We start from the raw sequence: 14449 nt of genomic DNA, 5'->3' as shown, positions 1-14449 counted from the left end.
GCGTGCGAGAAAAGACTGACCCCGAATGACAGGCGAGAGACAGCCAACGGGCTTTGATCAGACAGACGCAGACACAAAGCTTTAAGCTTCCCTGCTCTATTTAATCAAATTTGTGGGAACGGTCATGGCAGGCACAGCAAAAGGGGATCTGTCAGCAAACTCAAGCTAAGTAAATGAATTATGAGCACTATAAATATAACAGGCCCAGGGAGGCATGGGAAAAGAAGTTATTAGAAAGCTCCTGCTTGGTTCAGAGCAGGAACAGGAGGTGTGAAAGAAGAAAAAAAGAAAGGAAAGGCCAAAATTAATATATTATATGAAATTTGGCCAGAAATTGAATCTTGCTACTTTAATATGAACAAAGCTTTTATAGTTTTTAATAAATAAAACATAAATACATTTTAAATAGATTTAAATAGAAACATTTTTAATTTGAGTAATACACAAGAGAGAGAGAAAAACAGTATGAAAGGTTATGAGTAATCTTTAGTGAATAATGAAATGATATAATGAGATTATATATACAGGGAGAGAGTTTGTGTTAGTACTATAAGATCAACAGAGACATTTCCCTTCAAGGTTGCCAAAAACCCCAACTGTGTAATAGCACAGGTAAAGACCGTCCAAGTTTTGTGTCTCTGAATATATATAATGATGTATATAAATGAAAATTTGGTTTAAAAATATGTGTATATATATATATATATATATATATATATATATATATATATATATATATATATATATATATATACACATTACTAAAATATATATTTAATACATTACTAAAATATATTTGCATCACATTATTTTGAAAATATTTGTAATAATGTATTTTATTTAATACATTACTAAAATATATTTATTTACGATTTATTTAAATGTATTTATTTAAACATATTTATTTAATATGCAATAATTAGTTTTACTCATTATGTATTATTGTTGGGGTGAAATATTACTATCATTATAATATTATATTATATTATATTATATTATATTATATTATATTATATTATATTATATTATATTATATTATATTATATTGCACAATGGGTAGTGCGGTTGCCTCACAGCAAGAAAGTTGCTGGTTCGAGCCTCGGCTGCGTCAGTTGGAATTTAGGAGTTGGAGTTTGCATGCTTTTCCCGTGTTCGTTTGGGTTTCCTCCGGGTGCTCCGGTTTCCCCCACAGTCCAAAGACATGCAGTACAGGTGAATTGGATAACTAAATTGTCTGTAATGTATGTGTGTAAATGAGAGTGTCTCTCAGTGATGGGTTGCGGCTGGAAGGGCATCCACTGCGTAAAACAAATGCTGGATAAGTTGCCAGTTCATTCTGCTGTGGCGACCCCTGATTGCTGAAGGGACTAAGACGAAAAGAAAATAAATGAATGAATATTACATTATATTATTCATTCATTTTCTTTTCGGCTTAGTCCCTTCATTAATCTGGGGTCGCCACAGCGGAATGAACCGCAAACTCATCCAGCATTTGGTTTACGCAGTGGATGCCCTTCCAGCCGCAACCCATCACTGGGAAACACATACACACATTCACACACACACATACACTACGGACAATTTAGCCTACCCAATTCACCTGTACTGCATGTCTTTGGACTGTGGGGGAAACCGGAGCAAACCCACGCAGGAACGCAGGGAGAACATGCAAACTCCACACAGAAACGCAAACTGAGCTGAGGTTCGAACCAGCGACCCAGCGACAGCACTACCTACTGCGCCACTGCATCGCCCTATATTATATTATATTATATTATATTATATTATATTATATTATATTATATTATATTATATTATATTATATTATATTATATTATATTATATTATATTATATTATATTATAGTGGTGGCACGGTGGCTAAGTGGTTAGCACTGTCGCTTCACAGCAAGAAGTTTGCTGGTTCGAGCCTTGGCTGGGCCAGTTGGCATTTTTGTGTGGAGTCTGAATGTTCCCCCCCTTGTTTGTGTGGGTTTCCTTTGGGTGTTTCCAGTTTCCACAGTCCAGAGACATGCCCTATAGGTGAATTTAATAAACTAAATTGGCCATAGTGTGTGTGTGTGTGAATGAGGGTGTATGGATTTTTTTTCAGTACTGGATTGTGGCCGGAAAAGCATCCGCTGCATAAAACATATAAGAATAGTTGGCGGTTCATTCCACTGTGGCGACCTTTGAAACAGAGACTAAGCCAAAGGAAAATGAATTAATGAATATTATAGTGGATGACATTTGACTAGGGTGTATTGTCTATGAGAAACATCAGTTCATGCCATTCATCATGGTAAAATCAAAGCCAATCAGAGAGAAAAATCTCATTGAATGTGTCTGGTCAGTCCTTTATAGAGTTTGACACCACAAAAAGAAAAAAAATACCTGACAGCTACAATCTTTTTTATATATCTTGCCTCAAAGGACTGTTAAGGAAGTGGAGGACAAAAAGTAAACAAAGAACAAAGAAAAAGAACAAAAAAAAAAAAGAACAGCCTTCGGTAAACAGCTGAGAATCAAAAATCCTTTAAGAGCATCTTTATATATATTTATCACTGAAAGCAATTACATGAGGCCCTGACAGCATTCACAGCTCTCTAATGGCTAATTGTCAAAATAATGGGCAAAAATGCAGCAGAAGACTTTCTTTCTAAAGCTGCTGCCAAAAGCTTTGAAAACCACTTACAGCAGTAAAGTTGGCCAGGAGACAAAGCAAAGTATATTAGCATTGTTTATATGCAGTCAGGATGAAAAAACAGAACTGTTGAAATCGGTGACAGGGGAGTGCTAAATGCTAGGCTAGGTCTCCTGAGCTACGTTTTCTTTAGCTTAGCCTGTCAGCCTTTACGGCGGTTATTGCAGCATAAAATAGAGCTGAATAAAAATGAATATTTAGCTAAAGGTCGGTCAAGTAAATCAGACGAGCCCAAAGGAGACCAAACCGTGCGATCGGTTTCCAAAACGAACGGTTATAAGTAGAGAGAAGCCGAGGGGGAGATGGACTCACAATGGCTAGGCTGACAGGTGCAGTTCAGTTTGTGAAGCTGGAGCAGTCCAGAGGGGTTCGGCGGGGAGGGAGTTTGTGTCTGTACTATAAGGTCAACAGAGGCATTTCCCTTCAAGGCCGCCAGAAAACCCAACTGTGTAATAGCGCAGGTAAGTCCGTCCAAGTTTTGTGCCTCTGAATTGCTGTTCAGAAGAGTGGAATGAGCCAAGCTGGCTCATCCATTCCTCCAGGTGCTGAGCCAATGAGATAACCTTCTTCTAAATGTCACACACATCTTTTTGAGCGTGAGGTTTGCTAGCTGGTGTCAAATTTAAATAGACCATTAAAAAACTCTTTTTCGCTCACACAACCCAGAAAGGCTGAGAGGTTTATTAGTGTATAATTGAGTACGGCAGGTAACTAATAACCATGAAACCAGAAGGCAAAAGTCAGAGAAGTTTGCTGTCATGCTCAAGATGGAGGTTGGCTTGTGTGGGTACAGTGAAAATTGCTTTATACGTCATCTTTTCAGCGGTTTTCATTTGAAAGCTGAATGGTTTTCTTTGGATTTGGGTGCTCTCCATCCAAATTTCATATACCAACTGTTTTTGTATTCTTCTTCTTCTTCTTCTTCTTCTTCTTATTATTATTAGTATACATTTTCATATACTTTTTATGTTAAATCAAAGTTTAGAATTTTCTAAATCTCATCATAGGGTTTGGTTTATGACTTACAGTATAATGCTTCAATGAAGATTTGAGTAAAATCCCTAAAGTAGACTAACCATGTTCCGTACACTTTTAGCCATTCAGTGCAGTCAAACGACCACTCCTCTGTCATTGAAAGCCAGATAAGCATGTTTGTGTGATCATTCTCTGCGTGAAAACCTACTGCACAATCCAAATTTTGATTGATGTCTTTTGGACCAGTAGTTTTTGAGAAAAGAGGGGAAAAGTACCGCCTACGCTTGTGTACGGAAGATGATACTGTAGGTATTAACGGTGTTCCGTACAGGATTAAAATAGTGTTCCGTACAGGGCGCATAACTCCAATTCACCAGCAAAAAAGGTCATTACTTTAAGTCTTATTAAAAACCAACGTCACAATATACTATTATTGTGTTTAACTTGAAGTTGATGTTGTATTTAATAACTTTGTATGAAAGTTTGACATGATATAACTATCAATCATTTAATTTTTATATTATGTTTAGTTTATTACAGCATGATCATTTAGAATATTAAAACATTAAATTTATGCAAAGCAATGCTAACTTGACTGACCTTTTATGAATATAAATATAAACTGCACAAAGATCATCCAAACAGTGTTTGCAGCATGTCTCTCAGGCTGTCTCTGGTGGAGAGTTGCGCCATGTGGTCATCCCCCACAACTGACATTTAAATATCCCCATTTCAAAGCATTTATTCAACAAAAGATAATTTATTTAACAATTTGCGATTGTCGTTTCTCTAAATGTCTCCCTTCCCAAGCGACACTGGCCCCTTTAGCTTGCCCACTGTCTATTTTCAAGCGCAATAGGTGGACGTAGCAAACTTATCCCACCTGAAGAGCACCAGAAGTGTTCTGGAATACATTATGATTACAGTAAGTACATCATATTTATTTTTTGATGCTAGTACGTACTGTAGGAGTTAAAGCCACTTAATATAAAGTGCGACCAATTAATTTTGTCACATTCATTGATAAGATATATATGACCTATATGACTATTTATACAACAGTTCTGTCTGGTTCTGGAATCTGATTGGCTGATAGTCGTGAGATATTCTGCAATAACATCACTCGTACAGCCTCCTCACCCTTATGTATTACTGCATTATAGAGTTACAAGCAGAGGAATAAAATTATTACAGTTTGACAAATACTGCAGTTGTTGGACAACATAATGTACTTTTGAGGCTTTTTTAGACTATGCAATTTATTTGAAAGGATAGTGCCCCTCTTTTAAAATATTTATAATTTCAGCATGTTGGCAGCCATCAGCAGAGCAAAGAAATTGATGGTAGATGTTTTGCCACAAGATGGTGACAGAGATGGCATAATAATTCCTTACAGGAGAAAAACTTTTTGTATTTTCAACTACAGTAGATCAAATCACTATAAAACGGATAATCTGATAGTGTTTGTTTTGCTTTGACTTTAAAAAAAAAATCTCTGGGAAGAACTAAAAAAAATCTCTGGGAAATCTCTGTAGACTGATGGCATTTCATGCTGTTCAGCCTAATCGTTTTAAAATGTGAGCAAAATCACCTGTCTATCCTCACTTTAGATATTACGTTACAGAATCTTTCAAACACTAGTTCTAAAGTGACCTTTGTGACTGAGCAACAATTTCTGCTATTCTGACCGTCAGCTGCAGATGTGAATGAATAGCAAAAAAAGTAGTTCCTCCTACAAAAAGATGCTTAAGACTCTCCGTGTTTGATTTTTATTTTTACATACACTCTCAGAAAAAAAAGGTACACGGTGGTATGTTCTCTAAGGAACAGTTTTGTACCTTTGTAAAAGTTGTACCTTACATGGTAGAGAAAAGACGTCTTATGATACTGTTCTGCACCTTTTATGGTACAAGTGAAATGAAGGTACACAATTATTCTCATAAAAAAGGTACATAAGTATCGGACAACTCCTTTATTACAATTGCTATGAAAATAAATATAACGGGAAAGGTGAAGTGATTTTATGAATAATTTCCATATTAAAACATGAATCATCATATGTTTAAAGAAACTCATAAACATTAATTATTTAGTTCTATAATACAAAACAACTGGTAAAACAGCATTTTGTGATAAATAAATTTTCATTATTGATATCCGCACCTTTTGGCGTTTGCTTTCCACTACGCACGTGAGCTGTCAAAAGTCCTGCATATGCAAAGTGTTCATGCAGACATTTGAGTATTGTAAAACTAATCAAACATTTTGAATATCTTGTTACAATACTTTTGCATAATTGCATAATAATATGAAAATTTAGGAAAAAAAAAATTCATATTGTACATGGGAGAATGTATTTCTGTAACATTTTTGTGAGAAGTGTCGTGAAATATTAAGAAAAAAATAGATCTTTTGATTTATGTTAATGTATTTTTTATCCTTTATTGTAAATTGAAAATGCGCATTTACACACACACAAAAAAACATTGCTTAAAAATGTATTTGATGTTTTATATTTACTGAAAATAAAAAGACATTTTGGATATAGCAAAATGCCTTTAAATAGTTCTTGAAGGAACACGTTTGACACTGTTAAGGCACAAATTGTCTTGTCACTGTAGTGGTACCTTCATGGATCAGATTTGATGAAGGTACAATGATGTATTTGCAGGTTTTAAAAAGCAAAATGTTCATTTTGGTTTCCCATGGTACAAATCATGTCTTTAAAGGTGCAAACTGCAATGGTACAATGTTTTAAAACTACAATAGTACCAACAAACTTGGCCTGAATACAGCATCATCATCATCGTCTTCTGGCTGGTCGTGGGTTTTAATGGACTTCTTCCAGCCACAACAAACTGTATTTCCGTCCATCGGTTGAGCACTAATCCCATTTAATCAAATTCTTTATTAAGCAAGATCTATATTTTGCCTCTGACGAATGCTTTTTCCGATTTAGAAACTTATTTGGCGCCTTTCCGGATCAATCTTTGAGATTCCCATTTCCCCGGCTGTTTTCCAGGCTCTGTCTTGCTTGCGCTGTCGAGCTCATTCTGTCTCCTAGCCCCAGCCATTTCTAACAACATAAACTGCCAGCTGATCTATTTTTGATCAGCTGCACCTGTGCCCAATTATCCCTGTGAAATGGTTTATGCCAGCGAGACGGCATTCCTTGTTGTTTATCCTCATATCTAGGTATGGATGGGGAGCACAGGGGCTGTTTTTCCCATTTGAATAAGGCCTGGACACCCAAAGCTCGGTGTGTGCTGATACTCCATTATTAATTTCACACTGGGTCTGTGACACACACTATCTTAGGGGTTTGAACGGTAGGAGAAAGGAAGAAAAACAACATCCCATAATGTTTTGTACATCCACTAATTGCAGATTTACTAGCTGCAGGTGCTTCTTGCAATTTATTCTAGGTCCCTGTTTTGCAGTTTATCGCCTGCTGTGCATACTGCAAACAATCTGGAAGGGTGGGTAAGATGTTACACATCAAGCATTTAAAAACAGTAGAACTTGCGTTGCAACTTCAAAATTTATTGTGTTCAAGACGCAGAAAACTATAAGTGTGTGTCTCAATAAGTTGCCATTTTATTGACTAATTGAGGTGGGAAGACAAAAAAAGGGGGAAGCTATTTATAGTGGTGTCTAAATTCTTTCAGTCCCACAATTCATAATAATAATAACATTCAGGAGAATAGAATGAGGAGAAGTGTTTCTATCCCAAAATGCCAGTTAGAGCTATGTAAAATACTGAAATATCACATAAGACATTTGCAAATTAAGCAAAAAAGTTTCCATTCGATGAGTCAAAGAGAACAAAATAGTCACTTGTTGATAAATTGGCATTGATTATCCAAAAACAAAGCTATTTGCTGAGCTAGTTGAAGCCTAGAAGACATAGATGCAACACAATGAACCACTTTAATGATTGACTTTGGCTAAGGGATTTTAGAATGACCAAAACAATATTTAAGATGTTGTTCAATGTGGTCGTTTCCCTATTTTGTCCATTAATGCCGTCCCATTGTGGCTATTTTTGCTATCACTTGATCTGTTCAAATAAAAATCACATTACTTTTTTGACAAGCATGCTGGATTTCTTTCTGTAAATGTGTTTCCATCATAGCTTATGCACATTTTTCTTATCGAATAAAAAAAGTTTATCGTACTTATTTGAGAAAATAATTTTTTATGCACACATTTTCAAAATGTATGTGCATATTGGTGTTTCCATCAACCATGTCTATGCAATATTCCCAAATGCACATAAACATAGGTGGATGGAAACATAGCTACTGTGAGAATTGTGTTGCATGCATTTCCATATCTGCAGGTGAATCACCCATCTATACATTTTCTTAACAGCTAGCTTATTGTACAACATAAGATGTAGGTATTTGTTTATTGAATTGATCAGATGATTCATATTTGTTAGCTTCCTTTTTATTACAACAGGAACTGCTGAGTTTAATATTATTGACAGACATCAAACACAGACTATGTGAAAGCAGTAGGACTTTCAGGGCACTCAGTGTCTGAAATCTTTTTATTAATTCACTCGTTTTCATTTACGCTTTCAAGTGGACTAATGTTATAATAATTTATTGTATGTAACATATGGATAAGGATTCCTGTCTTAAAGGGATAATTGCTCAAAAAATAAAACTTCCCCACCATTAACTCACACTCAAGTGGTTCTAAACTTTATATATTTTTTTCTATTTTTCGGTTTAAGTGTGAAAGCTGAATGCTTCACTAGCAAGGAACCAGATTTGCTCATGCCCAAGGTTAAATTGTGTGAGCAGACCATCTACAGAATGAGCCAGACTCCATCTTTCAAAAGCAAAGTCCCATCTTTCCCAGTTTAATCCTTCAATTTTTATCTGTGTGCTGCTGTGTGTGTAATAAGCAACACATATAAGCAATTTGGACCCCATTATAACTCATGTGCTCTTTAAATAACAAAAATAAATAAATAAATAAATAAATAAATGACTAAAAGCATTATATTTCAGTTGCCCCAAACAGCAACGTGCTAATAATGAGCCTTAACACACCTCCTTTTCAGACCAGCACTGCCATAGACGCATATGCATTTACTTTTTAAACATTGGGGCACAGGTTGTAAAAATGATACCTGCACTGGGCTAAAACTAGCAAAAAAAAAAAAAAAAAAAAACATGTTTGGAGCCAGATCAGTCATAAAAATAATACATTTAAAAAATATAATTCATACATCCATAACCCAATTTACATTTACAAAATCTAATTCGTAAATACACAAATCCAATTCGTGAATTCAAAACACAATTCAAAAATAAGCAAATCCCATTCGTAATTTTAAATCACAATTTAAAAATACACAAATTCAATTCGTGAATTCAAAATACGGTTCAAAAATACACAAATCCAATTCGTGAATTAAAAACATGATTCAAAAATACAAATCCAATTCGTGAATTCAAAAAACGTTTCAAAAATACGAAAATCCAATCCGTAATTTCAACACTCGTTTCAAAAATACGCAAATCAAATTAGTGAATTCAAAACATGATTAAAAAATACAAAAATCCAATTGGTGAATTGAAAACATGATTCAAAAATACACAAAATTAATTTGTGAATTCAAAACACGATTCAAAAATACACAAATGCAATTTGTGAATTCAAAATATGACTCAAAAATACACAAATCCAATTTGAATTTTCAAAACCTGATTCAAAAATGCACAAATCCAATTCGTGAATTTAAAACACGATTCAAAAATGTGCAAATCCAATTCATGAAATCAAAACACAATTCAAAATACATAAATCCAATTCATGAATTCAAAACACGATTCAAAATACACAAATCCAGTTCGGAATTCCAAAACATGATTCAAAAATGCACAAATCCAATTCATTTGGTGAAAATATTTAGGTGTTTTGAAAATTACAAATTGGATTTTGTAAATGTGAACTGCTGTGCATTTATGAATTTTACTGTGTAAATGTGTAAACTGTGTAAATTTTTGAGACTGATCAGGCTCCATAACATGTGTCACTCCTGCCACCGCATTGTACAGTGTGTGTGTGATTCGTTTGCTGAATTGTATGTTACCTACATAAAATAATTAAGAAGAGTTCACAATTTAATCAAGTTCGGCCAAAGACATATTTTTTTGAATGTGCTTTGCAAAACTTACGCCTCTGAAGTTGCTCATGGCCTGGAAGTAGACGAGGTAGTTTTTCCGGGGGTCGAGAGGGCTGTTCCAGTAGCCATTGTATGTGTGATTGTCACCGACAGTAAATGGTGTGGCCTCAGACAGGCTGCTGGGAGGCAGTTCTGCTGTGTAGTAGTGTGGAGCTCCACGGGCCTGAGCCTCACCATGCGATGTAGGAATGGGGAAACAATCCTGAATACCTAGTTCTCTCTTCACCTTCCTTCCAGCTTCCTCCTCCACCACAACCTGATATGTGCTGCACATACATACAAAGGTTAAATAGTTTAACTTTTTAAATTAGTTTTTATTTAAATGCTATTTTTGAATTTGCTATAAATTTTGTTTTAGTCTTTGTTCATTTTGTTGTGTGAACTTTTTTGTGTGAACAAATTTCTGTTTAGCTTTATTATACATTTAGTTTCAGCTTTAGACTTTCTCAATTAGCAGAGTCAAAAGAACACGTTCAATGTCGACGAATGCAAAGATAGAACATGCTTTATATTTACATACTGTGAAAAATATGTTTGTGTATATACATAAACATGCTCTTGAATCATATGTTTGGCTGTAAAAGTGCCATCTAATGGGGTTTATTTATTGATTTTTTTAATTAATTTTGAAAAAAATATTAATGCAATGTGAACTAACATGAACAAACAATACATAAATAACTGTTTTTATTTAAGGCCATTCTAAATATTCAACAAATATGTTTCTCATTGCTAGCAAACAAGGTTATACAATTTGACAATATTGTAAAATATAATTGACCTTTATTTTCAGTATCATTGAGAAACATTATTCATTTATCTATTTTATCCATTTGAGAAATGTAGCCATGGTAGCTAAAATAAATGAAGTCATATTTATGTTTAATCATCATATGTTTACTCTTTATGTCAGTTAATGTTAATTTCAAATAAATATATATTTTTAGTATTTTTAGTCTTAGGTAACCACTATAACACTACAGTACCCAGTGTTTCAGTAGAATGCAAATAACATATTCATTTAATCAAGGGTAGAAAACAGTAACTTATAATACACTTCATTAATTTTGAAAAATAAAAATATCTTCATTAATCACACTTAAAATAAATAAATTATATATATATATATGTATATATAAAAATATTTTTGTGTGTGTGTGTGTGTGTGTGTGTATAAATGTAAATCAAAGAAATGCGGATATTAATATAAACTGTAATAAATCAATTCAAAATAATAAATGATACACACAAATATAATATAATTATATTAATTAATAATAATTAATAATATATAATAATTTATATATAGAGATATATAAATATATCTATATATAGATATACATGCGAAATGCAGCTAGTGACTTCCAATCTACTCCTTTTTAATGAAATGTTGTTGCTCTCACCTGACCGGAGCTCCTCTGCCTTGTGCAGGACGCAGCAGGACTGTGATGGTGCTTTCTGTCTCACTCAGAGGAGATGGCATGTCTCCATAATCAAACGTAGGTGCTTTAAATTCAGACAGAAAACAAGAGAGAAAGAATGACATGAGAATGTCTTCTGAATTATTTCAACCCACTCATCAAATGCAAACTTTTTTTAAACACTCAGTATTAGACATACTGACAGGTCAAAAAATAAATCAATACTGAGAGCTCAGCAATGAAAAAGAAATAGTTCAAGAACCAAATCTCTTAGTTGTCTGAGATTAGTAATTACATGATATCCTACAAATACACTGTATTTATAATAACAAAATCAATAATAAGAAGTTTAAAAATTGCTTTCATTACTTATTATGCTATTTTACCGCAACTGCCTTGTCATCACAAAGTGAACAATAATCTATGTATTTTTTTTTTTAAATGAGTGACATTTTCGATAATGTCAGCTCACACATTGTTAAAACAACAATTATTAAATTATTTTAGACAAACATTGCACATCCCTACTAAACAGCAGGTGCAGACAGATTTTGTGGAATTTTTTGCTGTTTCTGTACAAAAAAAGAAAAACTATGGATTATCTGCAACTGAAAAGTTAGAGCATAAAATAAAAATTAATAACTTAATTAATTAATAACGTTTATTCTTTTTTGAGATTTACAACACAAGTCCACTTAGAACTTCTTTTTTGGTAAATAAAGCTACAGCAAGTCTCTGATTTAACATATCTACTAAAGGACAGAAAATATTACTTTGTACAATTGCACTGTACATAAATCGTTTAAACATTTGCACATTATTAAATACCATTACTGAAAATAATATAAAAACGTAATAAATATATATTTACACACATTTATTTAAAGAAAATAAATAGACTCAAATATCTGCAAAATTCTGGGGACATTCCTGCGAGCACAGATTCCATCAGATTAGTCAGCCTGCTAATTAGTATTCTTAAACTTTCTTACCATTACCTTAATGAGAAGGATTTTGTTTTTTTTACTTTGTTTAATTAAACAGTTTGATTTAACATCATTGTTTCAGATTTCATGTCCATGTGAAATCAATGGTAATCTTCAGTCAAAGTCTGGCGCTTTCGTGTTTGTAGTGGCGGTCTTCCTATGTTGGTGTCAGTTTAAGGGATTCAGTCACACTATCCATAACCATTTTACCATTAGTTTGCTAAAAGTGAATGATGCGTAAAAATAACCACCCGCCCCCTTCTCAATAGTCAGTTTCAGTTGGAAGTACATCAACATACTGAAATAAAAGTCTCAGCAACTTCAGGTTCACGTGGACTTTAATAATCCAATTATAAAGGAATATTTTAATCAAATAGCTTGATCAACCACTTCTGAAAATCTGAATGAGGAGATTAAAATTAAGATCATAAAGTAAGTTCATATTTAAGTGTTCATTTTCAAGTACATATTCAATTTTGGACGCACCAAATTAACAAAAATAACTTGAATGTATCATGTCTAAATAATATATTTTTAAAGTGTGCTTCCTACTGTTATTTCAGAGTGATGCAACGTGAAGTTTACGCTATTTATTAAAAGCCAACATAACATCTCAATTAGAAAAACAACTCATACATTTTAAAAATACCTAGACTGTTGTCTGTAATAAAATGTTCCAAATCCACGACAACTAACATTTGCTATGAACTATGCATCCTTCCAGAAACCTGCGCCTCTGTGTGTCTCAGGGTGTAATTAATAGATGTGAATTTAGGGAAAAAATAGAGAGGAAACTCATTTAGAAGGATCTGGGTCTGGATTGTGTCCTTCCCTTGAGAGGGTTGTGTTGAGCAATAACGCTTCCCTTAATATCAGCAGTCAATTAGAGCTGACGAGCAAAGGCACACAATCAGGCAATCAATGTTGATGGTATTAAAACTGCAGCTCCTGGAGTGAACTTCACTTAAAGTACAGCCTCACATATTATTTATGGATACTGTACAAAATAGTAGCACACCAGCTAAATATTATTCTGGTCTACGTACGAGTGATGCAACTGACAGATGACATAATGCCTGAGAGCACATTCATTATATGACAAGAAACATGCATGTAACATACAAGACAGTATATAGGCTCATAGCTATACACGTTCAGTACAAACTGCATCTATCGTAACAGCTTCAGTCCATATAGAAACAACAACGTTTTTCATGACACAACACTGAAATGCACAGAAATAATGCATCACTCTTTCCAAAGTCCATATTTGGTAGAATTTATAATTAAAAAGCCTTTAGAATTATAACACTAATGTTGGTATATTTACATTTTTTAATAAAAAAAGAATATCTACTGTAAGCTAGCTAAATACAGTTTTTTTAGTAAAACTTATTTTTTGATGTTCCATTTGAGTAGTAGTAGACTGCTTAGTCTGCTTAACATCTGTTGATACTGCTCCTTCAACAGACATTTAACTGACTAGAAGAAACTTTTCAACTACATGTCAACTTACACTAACCTTGAACCCAACCTAACAGTCTACTTACAATCTAATGAGAATTAGTTGGCATGTAGATGCAATGTAACTTAAATTCTACAAATGGACCATCAAAATAAAGTGTGAAAATCTTTTTTTTTTTTTTTTAGCCTGGCTTTTGTACGGTGGCCGGGAAGGGCAAAACAATATTCAAAGCGTGGAACACTTTTACAAAGCTTGAGACAAATATACATTTTGAAAAACCTTTTTACCTATCATAAGACATAATTACATAGGAAAATGTTACATAGGGATGTTTTGCCCGTTTTGTGGCAAACACATGAGCAGCTTAACGCGGTTTTGCTTTACGTGTGGTCGGTCGTTGGAGTATATAAAGGACGCGGACCAGACGGAAACACCATACATACTGCATCCCTCCATCAATGTGTTCAATATTTTAACGAGGGCCACTCGTACGCTGTAATCGTGGACATGATGTCAAGTCTACACGGTGTAAACATCTGCTTGATGACTCTTAAAGGTAATCTGAATGAAGCCTGTGTTACGGTTTAACTGGTGTCTGTGTTAACTAGTGATGTAAACTATTCACGTTTGCAGATTCGTCACTTTTTCACAGCAACAAAACCTGCCCATACCAAATAATGATTCTTATTACTGGA

General features: G+C 33.9%; 1 protein-coding gene across 10 annotated transcripts in view; it reads right to left on the bottom strand.

Annotated features, from left to right (window-relative positions):
- Positions 1-14449, bottom strand: part of ptprub (protein tyrosine phosphatase receptor type Ub) — a 445346-nt gene that overhangs the window by 116129 nt on the left and 314768 nt on the right. For all 10 annotated transcript variants that reach the window (XM_056474629.1, XM_056474631.1, XM_056474632.1 and 7 more), the window contains exons 11-12: positions 11286-11388; positions 9875-10148 (exon numbers count right to left, since the gene is read on the bottom strand). In XM_056474629.1, coding sequence (XP_056330604.1) covers positions 9875-10148; positions 11286-11388 — 377 coding nt within the window. The remainder of the gene's footprint in view (positions 1-9874; positions 10149-11285; positions 11389-14449) is intronic.

This window comes from Danio aesculapii, chromosome 16, assembly GCF_903798145.1.
Source record: "Danio aesculapii chromosome 16, fDanAes4.1, whole genome shotgun sequence".
Classification (NCBI taxonomy): Eukaryota; Metazoa; Chordata; class Actinopteri; order Cypriniformes; family Danionidae; genus Danio; species Danio aesculapii.
Note: the sequence above shows the minus strand (reverse complement) of the source record. Positions and strands in the feature narration are given on the sequence as shown.